At 33.6% G+C, this 13,603-nt stretch overlaps 2 protein-coding genes across 2 annotated transcripts; one reads left to right on the plus strand and one right to left on the minus strand.

The window, feature by feature from the left end:
• The first annotated feature begins 171 nt into the window (after nucleotides 1-171).
• On the plus strand, nucleotides 172-8,756 carry LOC103835618 (protein FEZ). The gene is made up of 3 exons (XM_009111800.2): nucleotides 172-6,033; nucleotides 6,151-6,452; nucleotides 7,149-8,756. Exons 1-3 carry the CDS (start codon nucleotides 5,847-5,849, stop codon nucleotides 7,896-7,898), a joined length of 1,239 nt encoding a protein of 412 aa, XP_009110048.1. The 5' UTR covers nucleotides 172-5,846; the 3' UTR covers nucleotides 7,899-8,756.
• Nucleotides 8,631-9,625, minus strand: LOC103835619 (60S ribosomal protein L34-1). Its single transcript, XM_009111801.3, has 3 exons — nucleotides 9,401-9,625; nucleotides 8,958-9,067; nucleotides 8,631-8,860 (listed from the first exon to the last, which is right to left on the minus strand). Exons 1-3 carry the CDS (start codon nucleotides 9,557-9,559, stop codon nucleotides 8,767-8,769), a joined length of 363 nt encoding a protein of 120 aa, XP_009110049.1. The 5' UTR covers nucleotides 9,560-9,625; the 3' UTR covers nucleotides 8,631-8,766.
• Between the last annotated feature and the right edge of the window lie 3,978 nt (nucleotides 9,626-13,603).

Consider the following 13,603-nt stretch of genomic DNA (forward strand, 5'->3'; position numbering starts at 1 on the left):
GCCGGATATAAAAAATTAAATAAAACAAGAAAATAAAAGCTGATATTTTCTTTTTTTTTTGTCGGTTAAATTGAAAGAGGTTACTTTGTTTAATGTATACAAAAAAATGTATGAAATTATGAAAAAGAAAAAAAAGGGAATGAAGGTAATTTTATTAGTATTGAGTAGCCGACGATTAGGGAAGAACATACCTCTCTGAACATGGGACCCACCGTCAGGTTATGTTGCAGAAACGCGTCGTAATCCTACCGCCTGGGATGATTAGTGTTCAGATCCTACGGCTAAAGATGAATCTTAAGACTGTTCTTCCCATGTAATTTAATTATGGTATTCGATATTAGTAGAATGACTTAGTGTTAAATTAATTAATGGAAAATGTTGATTAGTAATAATGATTAATCAGATGCCTATCTTCATTTTCGAACCTCCGAATTAAAAGTCCTATGTAGGATGCGGATGTAACGTTTGGGCGATGATAAGAGCCGTTGTTGTGGACCTGTGGTTACTCCGATTTTTCAAACAATGGTGGATGTAACTTTCATAATTAACCTCATCAAATGAACAAACACTTGTTTATACGTCTTCAGCAACTATCACGAGTTTACCTTGCTGCGAGACCGGCTAGTTGACTCTTGACTGTAGACCCAAGGGCATAAACCTCACCAGCACGACTCGTGACGAACTCTAGCGCAGTTAACATATAAGACGCCTTTGGCAGTCAACATCGATCCACCATGGTGAATAACTACAATCCAAACATTAGTGCAAGTTTTTCCTTAGAATCCAGAAAACAAAAAATGCGATACGTACGTGCATCTAAATGTATTAGATAGGACATTTATTCATGTTGGTTGTTTCTAATCAATAATCAAATCGTGTTTGACTTCTAGTGACAAATAGCACTACTAGTCTTCAAGTTGGATTAGAGACCCACGATTATATCTTCTTTCGAGAGTACCGACATCAAGTTAATGTGTATTGGTGGTTGAATGCTCATTTTCATGAGACCAAAACTTGTGGGATTTTGAGAAAAAAAATAATGAATGGAAAACAATAAAATAGTCGGTGTAGGTCACCCATCATGCCTCACTCCTTTGTCAGAAATTTACTTATCATCAATAGTTCAGCTTTTTAAATATAATTATGCTTGTTAGTATTATTAGCGATTTAAGTAAGATCCAGACCCAATCTAGATTCAGTATGCTCAATCCAAATCTGAAAAGTGAAAACTAATGTACATGATCCAAAGTATACATCGGTGTTGTTACAGCACTCTCAATACGATTGCGTTGATAAGGTTTTGCATTGAAATTAATTAAAAAAATTAGAAGAGAGAATGTGGTTTCAACCAAATTAATAAAATTAGAAAAATTAAAATCAATCAATGCTGTTACTTTTAGAAATATCATCGAACATGGTTGGAACCGATTGAAACAATAAAAGCTGACGAAACTGACAAGTCTGGCTGGACTCATGTTGCTGACTCGTGACTAAACATAGTGAAGGCCCAATACCGGTCTTTAGAAGAACTCATAACTTTTACTTTCTGTTGGGCATGATGAATCACAACTTATAGGCCCAAGAGACTGAACATATGCTCTTATCGTGAAAATGGCACACATCCGAACGTCTTACAAAAGGCGGTTAGATGAAACATAGTGGAAACATATTTTCGAATGAAGAAACATCTTACATATACGATAACTTTTTCCTTTAATTAAGTACCTTAAACTGACACTTTAATCTAAACCAAGATAAGATAGGAGACAATCAATAATGTTCAAGTGGATATTCTAATAAAATTGAGACTATATATGATATGATGACATACTATTTCTCTCATTTGATCATCCGTGCGTGAACCCTAGTTAGACAATTATGATATAAACATTACGTAATGACCGAAATTAACGAATTTGGTCATATATAAAAATTAGAAGGCGAGAGACATGATTAACCTTAGAAAAAATACTTATAATACAAACATTACGTACGATTTTTTTGTCAGATATAAAATTACAAGGCAAGAGACATGATTAATTAACTGTGGTGAAGAGGGTTAATTATGTTCACGAAGACAGATGTATGGATGCTTGGGCTTGAAGACTTTGAAGTTTTGACTAATATTTTTTTTTATATAAATAACTAAACTATACATTTTCTTTAAAAGTTAAGAGAAAATATATCTCTAATAACAAGTGCACACGCTTGGGAAGTAAAAACCAAAAAGAGTCAAACCTAAAAGAGAGACAAAACGGGTATAAACCGAGGAAACTTCGCTTTTTGGAATTTCATTGGATTTGACGCATATAGCCTACCTATGAATTTTTTTCCTACCTATGAATTTAGACTTGTGCCTATAGTGCGATCTGGTTTTGGAGGTACCAAAAATTAAACTCAGGTGAAGCAGGACCATCGAGATACATTCTATTTTCCAGTTTTTCACAAGTAATATTTGTATCTTTTGTCTTGTTGATGCCGTAGTTTGTTGAGGTCAAAACGCATTGTTGGAACTCCTAAACGTATTTTTTTATGCGCGTAAGATATGTTTATCAATCTAGTATCCGTTTTCAAACTTTGAATGTAAACACTCCAGTATGAGACACTTCACAAAATGCATCTGACGTTCCAAATTAATTGTGATGAGCTTAGTCAGTAACATGTTTGAATAATCGGATCACTTCTTGAAAAGTATTCATACAAAGTTAAATGATTTAAGAAAAGGTACCTATAAAGTTCGACAAATAAAACTAAAGACTTGAATGTACTAGTTTAATGGAAAAGTCTGTAAGCAGTATGTATAACAATACGAAAATCCAATATTTAACTTCATATGGATCGACTATGTAGTTATTTCATCTATGGTTGCGAAAAAACCTATATATGTTTCATTAGTGAAAAATACATCTAGTAGGGACTTAAGTTACAAAAAAAAAAATACAACTAGTAGGGACAGAACAGAAAATATCATATCTACGTTATATCTCCATAAATCAAACTCATTCTCATTCGTGAAGTCTTCGTTTAGTATTTTCTCCCTTCTGTTAGTAATCACCACTTTACTGGTAGACTGGTAGTGATATTAATTATAAATATGTGCCATTCTAGGTAATCAACATCAGTTTCATATAAATTCTATTTGCCTTGTCAACTAGCAGCTAATAAATTATATGACCAGACTTCCGGAAACCGATAAATTACTACTCCATTTGACGGTGTAGTAAAAAAAATAATTGACGGTACTTGTACATACACAAGAATGATTAAATAAATTAAGATTTGAATTTTACCAAAAGCAAGAAAAGGTTGAGAAATTCTATACTTTGGTATTCGGTATTTCAAAAACCAACAAGAAATTCGAGTAAATTTGACTTTTGTTATATAAATGCTACACACATTTAGTTAATGTTACCGGTTTAATTAACCGCGTACCCGGTAATATTATAACATATTTTGCATTTACTATAGTACTTCAGAACTAAGATTTATTACTCCTATAGTCCTTTACGATTTTAGTTTCCACTTCGAACTTTGGAGATGCTTATCGTTTCTTGAAGACACGTTTATATGGAGGCAGCACCTCAGCATACGTATAAATATACATAATTAAGGATTGCGCGTGTGTTTACTTTAACCACATAAATTTTAAACCCAAACTGAATTCACTTCTTGAAGCAATTTTAATTTACTAAAAGGATTGCTACGTGCAGAAAACTATAAAAAAAGGAGGTGATTGTGTAGTTTTTAGGTAGTTAATTTGGTCAAATGAGTGGATGTAGAGGATTAGTTACACCTTACTGCCGATATTAGTAGATGTAAGCCTTGGGATTAGTGTAAACTGGCTTAATAAAATCTAGTTCAAGAAAAAAATCGGATGTCGTAAAATTATTCATTCAGTTTTGTGAAACGTCTTCGAGATATATAAAATTAGAAATAATACAAATTTTAATTTCAACTACATTTTTTTATAAACCCTATCATCTATCCGATCGGCACACCGCATGCAATTAGAAATAGAGAGTGGACTAACTTCATATTCTTATACAATGTTATTCTTATTTTGTTTGTGAAATTGTAGTCTCGTATAGATATCAGTAGGGACATAAAAGTACAATGTTTTTACTCTTTTGGAAAGAATTCATTTTGCCCATCATATCACAACATTTCATTGATTTCAATCAAAAGTGCACAATATCTTATATGGTTAAAGGCTGAGTAAATCATATATATAAATAGATTAAGTGTTATTCTTTGCGCTTCATCAAAGTCTCCGTCAACTAGAAGCTATTGGAGTAAGCCGATAAGTATACACATATGTCGGAGCTACCCATATTACAGGATGGCATAGTTGTTTTTTTTTTTGCTAAACTCAGGATGACAGGATGACACACGGTTGAAGTTTAGATTCAGTGAAAACTTTACCTCAAAGACAACTTGCTTATGAAAAGGTATGTCAAACATTATAATCAAAAGAATAACACTTAACTTACAGGTCAATGAATAAACCAATGTATTTGATTTATTCTTCTGAATAACTCCAATGTGAGAGCATTCTTAATTTGATAATCCTTTATATATATATATATTTAGCTGAATATATGTATAGTTGCAAACGGGATGGTACTCTGCGTCCAGCTAATTACTACTGTGAACATAGAAATATCATATAATATCTTAATATATGCAAGTATTTTTTTTGACTGAATAATATATGCAAATATTGCGATAATGAACTTTGTGAAGTTAGATTCCTGAATAAAAATAGACGTAAAAGTCGAACCCTTCAATTAATTTCATAAAGTCTTTCCACAAGAGGATTTGAGTCAAAACATAAGAGTTGTCGGTTGGACAAAATCCTAAACGCAGAATCTTTCAACATTTAGTCAAATCGAACGAAAGGGTGAAGCTGTAAATTAAAGTAATGTCATTGATCCCATTGGCCACTTAAGCCCATTAAGCTATCTTTTTAAGTTTAACTAAAAGCTTGTATTTGTAATCTTCTGACACTGGTCAGTGGGAATAGAAACTGTGATCTGGAATGGAATAGAAACTGTGAAGATTTTTTTTTAAAATTCGTAGTTTAGTCTTAATTAGAAACCTGAAGGCAGTTGATTAGTAGTAATATTTTTATGAGTACGATTGAATTTAATTTCGAATCTTTTTGTAGTGGCAGCTGGCCTCGATCGGCCCTTGTTTCCTTTTATTAATTAAAAGACTTCAAACCGAAGCGACAATATTAAAGCGGTTCTTAATTGGTCTTTAATAATTTCTCATCTTCATTCATAACTAGTAGTCCAGTACTGATAAATTACATACATTCAAACACACACAAGTTTAAATACGGGCTGACGAAAATTTCATGAACTTCATGACGTCGTGGTCCATGTGTGTCTACGTTACATGTACGCGTGTGTATATGCGTACATGAGATGCTGATTATTCTTGAAGTAATGACAATGGTTCATTTGTACGTATAGATATATACGTTTGTACGTAATAATATGTAAGAAATACAGATTGTATACTTTTTTAATTTATTTTTCTTGCGCTTGCTCGTGTTTATAACCTTTTCCCTCAGCTCCTTTTTAAAAATATTGTCTTGAAGTAAAACCAAAGAAGTATTCAAACAAACTTTCTTGGGAGATTAATTCAAAAAGAAAAAATGGAATTAAAAAACTCAGCTGAAATGGCGGCTGATCCTTCGGGTTCAGACCCCTCGCAAGGAAGCATAAATTGATTTCAACTTTAGCTAAACCACTTCACTTCCACTTCTCTACCAGAGTCAATATTTTTCCAGTTAGGGTTTCTTTCTTTAACTCCTTTAGTTTATAGGGTTTTAAGGAAAAATGGAAGAGAGAAACAACGATGGTGATCATAAAATGGAGGAAGTATTGTTGCCCGGGTTTAGGTTTCATCCAACCGACGAAGAGCTTGTAAGCTTCTACCTGAAGCGGAAGATTCAACACAATCCTCTCTCCATTGAACTCATACGACAACTCGATATCTACAAATACGACCCCTGGGATCTTCCAAGTATATAATTTTTATTTTTCATACTATATCTCATATTCTTTGTTTACGTATAATATAATGGAATAATTTCTAAGCAAATCTGTTTGTTATTTTTGTTGTTGTGAATCAATATTGTAGAGTTTGCGACGGGTGAAAAGGAATGGTACTTTTATTGTCCGAGGGACAGGAAGTATAGGAACAGTTCGAGGCCGAACCGAGTGACTGGAGCCGGTTTCTGGAAAGCCACGGGAACGGACAGGCCTATATACTCGTCGGAAGGAAACAAATGCATAGGTTTAAAGAAGTCACTAGTGTTCTACAAAGGAAGAGCTGCAAAAGGAGTTAAGACTGATTGGATGATGCATGAGTTTCGTATGCCTTCGCTCTCGGAGCCATCTCCTTCTTCTAAGAGGTTCTTTGATTCGCCTGTCTCTCCAAACGTAAGCTCACGTTAACTTCATCTATACATGCTGACATTAACACAATGTTTTGTCTAGATTTGATTTATTTGGAAAGAGAAATATGGTTGAAAAGTTATGGGGACGACTAACAGTACTATATTTAATTATTAAGATTGAAAGATTTGGTTAGAAGTCTTTTGAGAATAATTTTTCAATGTGTAAATAATATATTATGTCTTGAATCTGGTGCATTTGTTTCGCAAAGTAACTAGTGAGTTGAACTAAACTATATGTATTTAGGTATTACATTGAGAAAGCAAATGAAGTTATAAGTTTGTTTCATAGACAAATAAGAGAGATGTGAATATATGGATTTTATATTTTTCTGGAGTCACTCTTTTTCTAACTTTTCCCTTTGATGTAAAACTCATTTTTTTCATGCCTACTAAAATCCATTTTAATAACAATGAGGTTTTTACCAAACATCTTCTTAAAATTTCAACTCAAACGCAAAACATTAAAAGTGCAATTATTATCTTTTCTTATAAATATGAAAACACATCTGTTGCAAAAGTATATATATGAAAAAAACCATTTAACCTAAGAACATATTACATGCCGCAAATGTTTTTGCCTGAAATGATTTTGACTTTTTTTTTTTTTAAATGATTTGACTTATTTTGTTATAAGATTAAACAACTTTACTTATATACAAAATAATGTGGATTTCTGCAGGATTCGTGGGCTATATGCAGAATCTTCAAAAAGACAAACACAACGACCCTAAGAGCTATGCCTCACTCATTTGTTTCCTCGTTGCCATCAGAGACAAGCATAGACACAATGTCGTTATCAAACACATCACACTTTTCTTCGGAGAAGATCCTCAAAACTAGCTCTCACTTCCAGGTTCATCATGAGAATATGAGCAGTACTACCAAACCTAGTAGTAGTCCAACTTCTCATGTGGCCACTATAAATCCATTCTCTTACTTGGATTTCACTTCCTACGAGAAAACCACCAACGTTTTCAATCCGGTTTCATCTTTAGACCAGCAATACCTCACTAATCTCTTTCTTGCCACACAAGAAACACAACCTCAGTTTCCAAGGCTCGCCTCATCTAATGAATTCCCCTCATTTCTCCTAAACACGTCATCGTCAGATTCTGCCTTCTTAGGAGAATGCACAAGCCAAATCGACCTAAGCGTTATGTTGGCTCAAGAGCAGTGTCCAGCGCTTGTAAGCCTACCACAAGAGTATCAAGAGAAAGGAAATGGGGAAATAAAGAGCATGGGTGGTTGCAATGAAGATCATCATAATCACTGTGGCACACTAATGTTTGGTGATACTGGTCCAACCGTTGAAGAGAACCATCGTCATCATTATCAAGACATGAAACATAACATGACATTGTTGGAGAGTTATTATTCCTCTTTGTCGTCAAGTAATGGCGATTTGCCAGTTTGTTTCTCCACAACTTGATTGATGTGGGTAAATTTCCTGTTTTTGCCTTGTGGCCTTCTTGCCTTGGCTTTCCCTTTGTAGGTTTTCTCTTTGACTAGCTGATGCAATGAAATTAAACCATTATTAATTATGCTTCGTTGAGTGTTTTATTTCACACAATTTAGTGTAAGATTGACTCGAGTGGAGGATATAAACAAAAAAATTAAATTAAACGAAAGAAAACCTTTAACAGATTTACGAAGCCCAAAAACAAATCTTTTCTAGAGCTGAGAAGTAAGAATGACCACAATAAAATACAGAATTGTTACTGAAATATTGCAACAAAATTGGAATTCAAAATGACACTAAGTGTATACAAAAATGGTTCGGCAATTCAGAAGAAACGTTGGGGCGTAATTTTCATGAACTATTTACTTTTGGTAATATATTCAAATTTTATCAAAAAATAATAATTTTTCATGAACTGCTGAACGAATGGCCGTCCATGAACTTGAGCCTGATCCAATAGAACTTTCACGACCATGTCCAAAGTTGCAGTCAAATATAAAGGCATTGCTGGCCTTACTTCAAAGCTTTTTCCGGTGCTATGGAAAGTAAACATAATCCTGTACCAGTTGCCCAAAACTAAGTGGAAACAGCTAAAGATCACTCCGTTAGGAAGTGATATCTAGCAGATTCTGGTTATGCCCGGTTTATCATCATACTGTGTGATGTTCGAGTTCGATATAATACTTCAGCGATGGCACTACGTATGTAATAAAACTAAATTGTAAAAGACACTCCGGACAGCCGGACAAGTAAAAATATGTGTAATTCATAATGTCAGAGACGAGACAGTGAAAAAGATGTATCCTTTCAAGGCCAAAATAAAAAAAACGTAAAACCCTCAAGCCTTGGTAGCTACTTTCTCCTTAGCCTTTTGGAGTTTCAAAACTTTCTTCACGATCTTCTGCTCTTCAACAAGGAATGCTCGCACGATCCTGTAAAAATCCAGAAACACACACACCACTTAGTTTAGCAAACTCTCAAGTTATGTAATACAAACATATGACTTATAGGTTAAACAAACAAACAAACCTTTCCCTGACAGCTAAAGCAGACAAAACTCCACCATAAGCACGGTTCACAGTCCTTCTGTTTCTCGATAACCTAGACCTCTTATATTCCGTGGGCCTCAAGTGAGGAATCTGAAATAAAAATGTAAAGCCCATTATAAACATCGTTACACTCACATCGAAATTACAGTAAAATATATTGAAAAGATTAAGAATTTCTGCCACGGGTGGATAGTAATCCCTTATGTTATTACAAGGAACAACTTGAAAGACAAGGTGGCACGAACACTTTAGCTTATGATTATGTTATGTACTGATGGAGATTTATCTAACCAGCACAAGACCGTCAATAAGCACGACACTATTTCAACAACCAGAAACTCTCAAAAAAAAAAACATTCAATCTCATTGATTGACTACTCAAACTTGCATGAATCAAAATCCAGAGCACTAGAGAACACTTACTCCATGGATACGCTTGCCTGTAACAGGGCATTTGGGACCACTGGCTCTCTTCTTGGTGGTTTGATACACCAATTTGCCTCCTGGAGTTTTGACGATACGGTGCTGGTTCGATTTGGTGGCGTAGCTGTGACGCGACCGGTATACAAGACGCTGCACCATTTTCTTGGCCGCTCCCTCAGGGTTTTACTCTGAGACGGAGATAATATACGAGGGAGATGACTAAAGGCCTAACCTAGACTCATTTGGGCCTTGTGAGTCACATAATGGGCCTATTCATCTTTATCACTACTACGTTTCAAATTACAGGCCCAAGTAGTAAACCATCGATTTATTTATATACGGGTTTTCTTATTCAAACTCAAATACACCGCGGTGAATGTTTATTATACTGTTTGATGTTTACTCTTGTACCTTATTATAGAATGTAAATTAATCGGGAAAATTTTATGTTAATGTGAGAAAAAGACAAGCAAATTGTCATGTCTAATCTTATGCAAACTTCCTTGCAAAAACTACATTGCCAACCAAGATTGGTTTACTGAACAAAGGTAAATACAGCATATTTTCTTCTTTTTTTTTTGTTTGCAAATGGATGGTATGATTGTGTTGATACTATTTAGCTTCATTTTGGCTTTGCAAAAGGCTTTTTGTTGATGTTTGAGTTTGTAAAATTTTTAGGGGATTTGCCAAGTTTAACCGTGCTGATTACCCACTAAGCTAAGGCAAGGGAAGAGGATTGTTCCTGATGGCTTGAATGCCAAGTTTATGTGTTGCCATGGTCCGCTGGCTAACCGTCAGCCTGGAAATGCGTTCTTGTTGGTGCACAATGATGACTTGTGTATTTGGCTTCGATAAGTTTTGCATATATGTTTTTTTTTGTTTTGTTTTGAGCCATCAGTTTCGAAGTTTACTCTTGGAATTTTATTGTTCATATGGAGGAGTGCTATGGTAGACTTTTGATTTCTTTTTCTTCAAAATCGTTGTTCCGATTTTTTTAATGTGTACTTTTTTTTTTTTTAACTCAACATCAACTTATCATTAGCCAAATGTTTTGATACAAACAATTGCGACCACAATGCCTCAAGAGGCTTTAACCACAATGTGATATATGGAAGTAGATGTAGCATCATCTAAGATCACTTATTTGGATCCTACATTGCCTCATCTAACTACCTATCACTTTGACCACCATGGAAACAAATTCACTTTACCAAAATGGTGAAAATGAACTGTCCCTTAAACCACTAATTACACGAGCATTGACTAAAACTGAAAACTAGACTTAACAGATGAATTCCAAACTAAGACCTCGCTGGAGATCACCACTTAATTGACATTCAGAACTTGGATCATACCAACTCAACGCCAAGGCGCATACTTCACCCTCAAGTCCCGTCCAGATATCAGTCGTACTCCAGCCTTATTATATGGATTCCAAGCCAAAAGAACCACATAATGAGAAGAAACCTTAGTTGCAGATTTCTTTTCAAACGCAGAAACGGGTTCCCCACCAAACTGGTGCGTAAACTGCCACACAAGACCTTCCATCACGAGTTCCTAGTCTTGACTCCAAAACCGAGCCGCCGGAACAGAACGAAACAACATCTCCAAGAGCATGAGTTTCAGTTCTTCCGGAATGAAGAAAAGACGGGTTCAGATGTCGAATCCAACCGGAGCTCATCCACTAACACCTGCAAAAGAACACTGAAGCTCGGAGGAGAGCGACGACGGCACAGATTAGACATCTACGGAGGTACACGGAGCGACAAGGGGAAAATAGCTCCATCCAAAATCCAACCCTAAAAGCCGACCTCCGATAACGACACCTTCCTGACTCAACTCGCTGTGACTCCAGAAGCTCGGAAACCGCACTACACGGCCAGATCTGAGATCTGAAGAGCCGAAGAAGCCAGAGTTCACACGCATCTCGCTGAGGGGAAGGGACGTTAACGAAGGCAAAAGGAAAAGGAGAAAAAAGAAGGTAAAGGGTGACTCTCCGGCGACGACACAGCGACAACGCCGCCGGAGAAACGCGGCGGGCTAGGGTTTCTACTGACTCTCTCTCTCTCTCTCTCTCTCTCTCTCTCTCTCGGTTAAAAGGCTCCAATTCCCCTAGTTTCTGTTGTGTTGTGTTTTTTTAATGTGTACTTATATTTCTCCAAAAGTACTACTTGGATACTTTTTAATATCACTAGTATTTTTAATGTTAAATTGCAATATTGGTGTAGTGACTAAGAGCATCATTATCCTACATCCTTGAAATTGGTCTCTTAATTATATTCTAAATAACAAAATATTATTATTTTAGTTGATTATGTTTAAGCAATTAAATTTAAATGTAAATAAAATGTCTAAGCTATACATACATTGACATTAGAGACGTTTCCTATCCTAGCAAAATAAAAAAAAAAAATCATTTCTCTTTCTAACTTTTTTTATGTTTTTGATTTTTCTTTAATTACAACTAGAGATTGACCCGCACGCCCGTGCGAGTGTTAATTTTTACTTTCTTATAAATCGATATTTTATTTTTATGATTAGTATTATATATTTTATATGTGTCATAATATAATTAATTGCATAAGTACTTTTAGATTTCTATACATCATAATCGAACCTGAATCAAATAGAGTAATATGATTACTTTTGGTTATTTGGTTATTTTTAGTTTAATTTGAATTCAACATACCTGAATTGAATCGGTTAATATTCTTACTTTTCATACAAATATCCGTACCGGCGTCAAATACATTAGTTTTTGGATATTTGTAGGTTTGTATATATCAAGACTGAATTCATCTGGACCCGATTCGAAACACACATGAAAATTTATAATACCGAAATGAAGTCTAGTTTCAAAACTCAAAAAGCATGATAACCCACAGAAATAACTCGTAGCTGAATAGTTATCCGAATGTCCATGTCTAACCGATACATAAGTAAATAAAAAAAATTGTTAACCATTTTGAATTCTTATCACAAATAGAGTGGTTTCATTCAAATATGTCGAATTATTATAGTTAATATGTAAATAATCCTGGCAAAATATTATAGTAAATATAATTAATGAGATAGTTAAAAAGTGAGAAAATGAATGTAAAAGATAAAATAAAAAAAAATTGAAAACAAATAAGTTTTGTTTTTCATGTCACTATTATATATCATATATATGTCATCATATAATTAATCATATTTTATATGTACCATAATATAAGTAATCATATAATTAATATTATTTTATACATACCATCATATAAATAATCACATATATTATATTTATAAACTTAATATGAAATATAAAAACCATAATTTAAGTTGGTGTTTTTAATTAAGTTATGTATTGTATTTTTCTTATATATAGTGAAAATATTTTTTAAATGGTTATTGGAAAATATTTTAGTAAAATTTTTTAAAAAAATATATATATATATATATATATATTTGAATCAATTATTTATATAAATTAATTTTAAATTATTATTTTGATTTGAATTTTGTATAGAAATAATTAAAATTGAGAAAAATGAATGCAAAAGATAAAATAAAAATTGAAAACAAATAAATTTTGTTTTGTACTTCTGTAATAAATGAGATTAACTTATTTAGTAAATATAATAGATGAAGGGTTAGAATTGATTAACAATATAATAAAAATCTTTTAAAAAATCAATTAAGAAAAGCAAGTATTATTTTCTACTGTTATTCATGCTTCCAAACAATTCTCATTTATACTACTATCCATGTTTCCAAACAATTCTCATTTATACTACTATCCAAGTTTCCAAACAACTCTCAAATGTACTTCAGTTTTAATAATATAGATTATCTTAACAATCCACTTAAGAACCCATCAATAAAGATGCTCTAAGAACATGAGCAGTGGGTGTCTCTCATCCCATTTCTCATCGTCAAAATAATATTAAAAAAAATTAGAAAAGAAAAAAAGAAGCAAGAAAAAGGAGAAAGACGTAACTCCAAGAAGAAACTTCCAACAGTAGTTTGAGATCATTTTTTCAAACATCATCTCAATGGTCCAATTTTAAGAAACTTAAACTTCATTTAAATTACTTAATAATAATAATATAATATGTGTAAAATAGTTAAGGTAGATACTCTACCACTAAAAGATGTTCTAATGGAGAAAAGAGGACATTACATGATCGTTTTCCTTTGGTTGTCATTTTCTGTTTATTCATCATAAAC

This window comes from Brassica rapa, chromosome A08 (genome assembly GCF_000309985.2).
Source record: "Brassica rapa cultivar Chiifu-401-42 chromosome A08, CAAS_Brap_v3.01, whole genome shotgun sequence".
In the NCBI taxonomy this organism is placed as follows: Eukaryota; Viridiplantae; Streptophyta; class Magnoliopsida; order Brassicales; family Brassicaceae; genus Brassica; species Brassica rapa.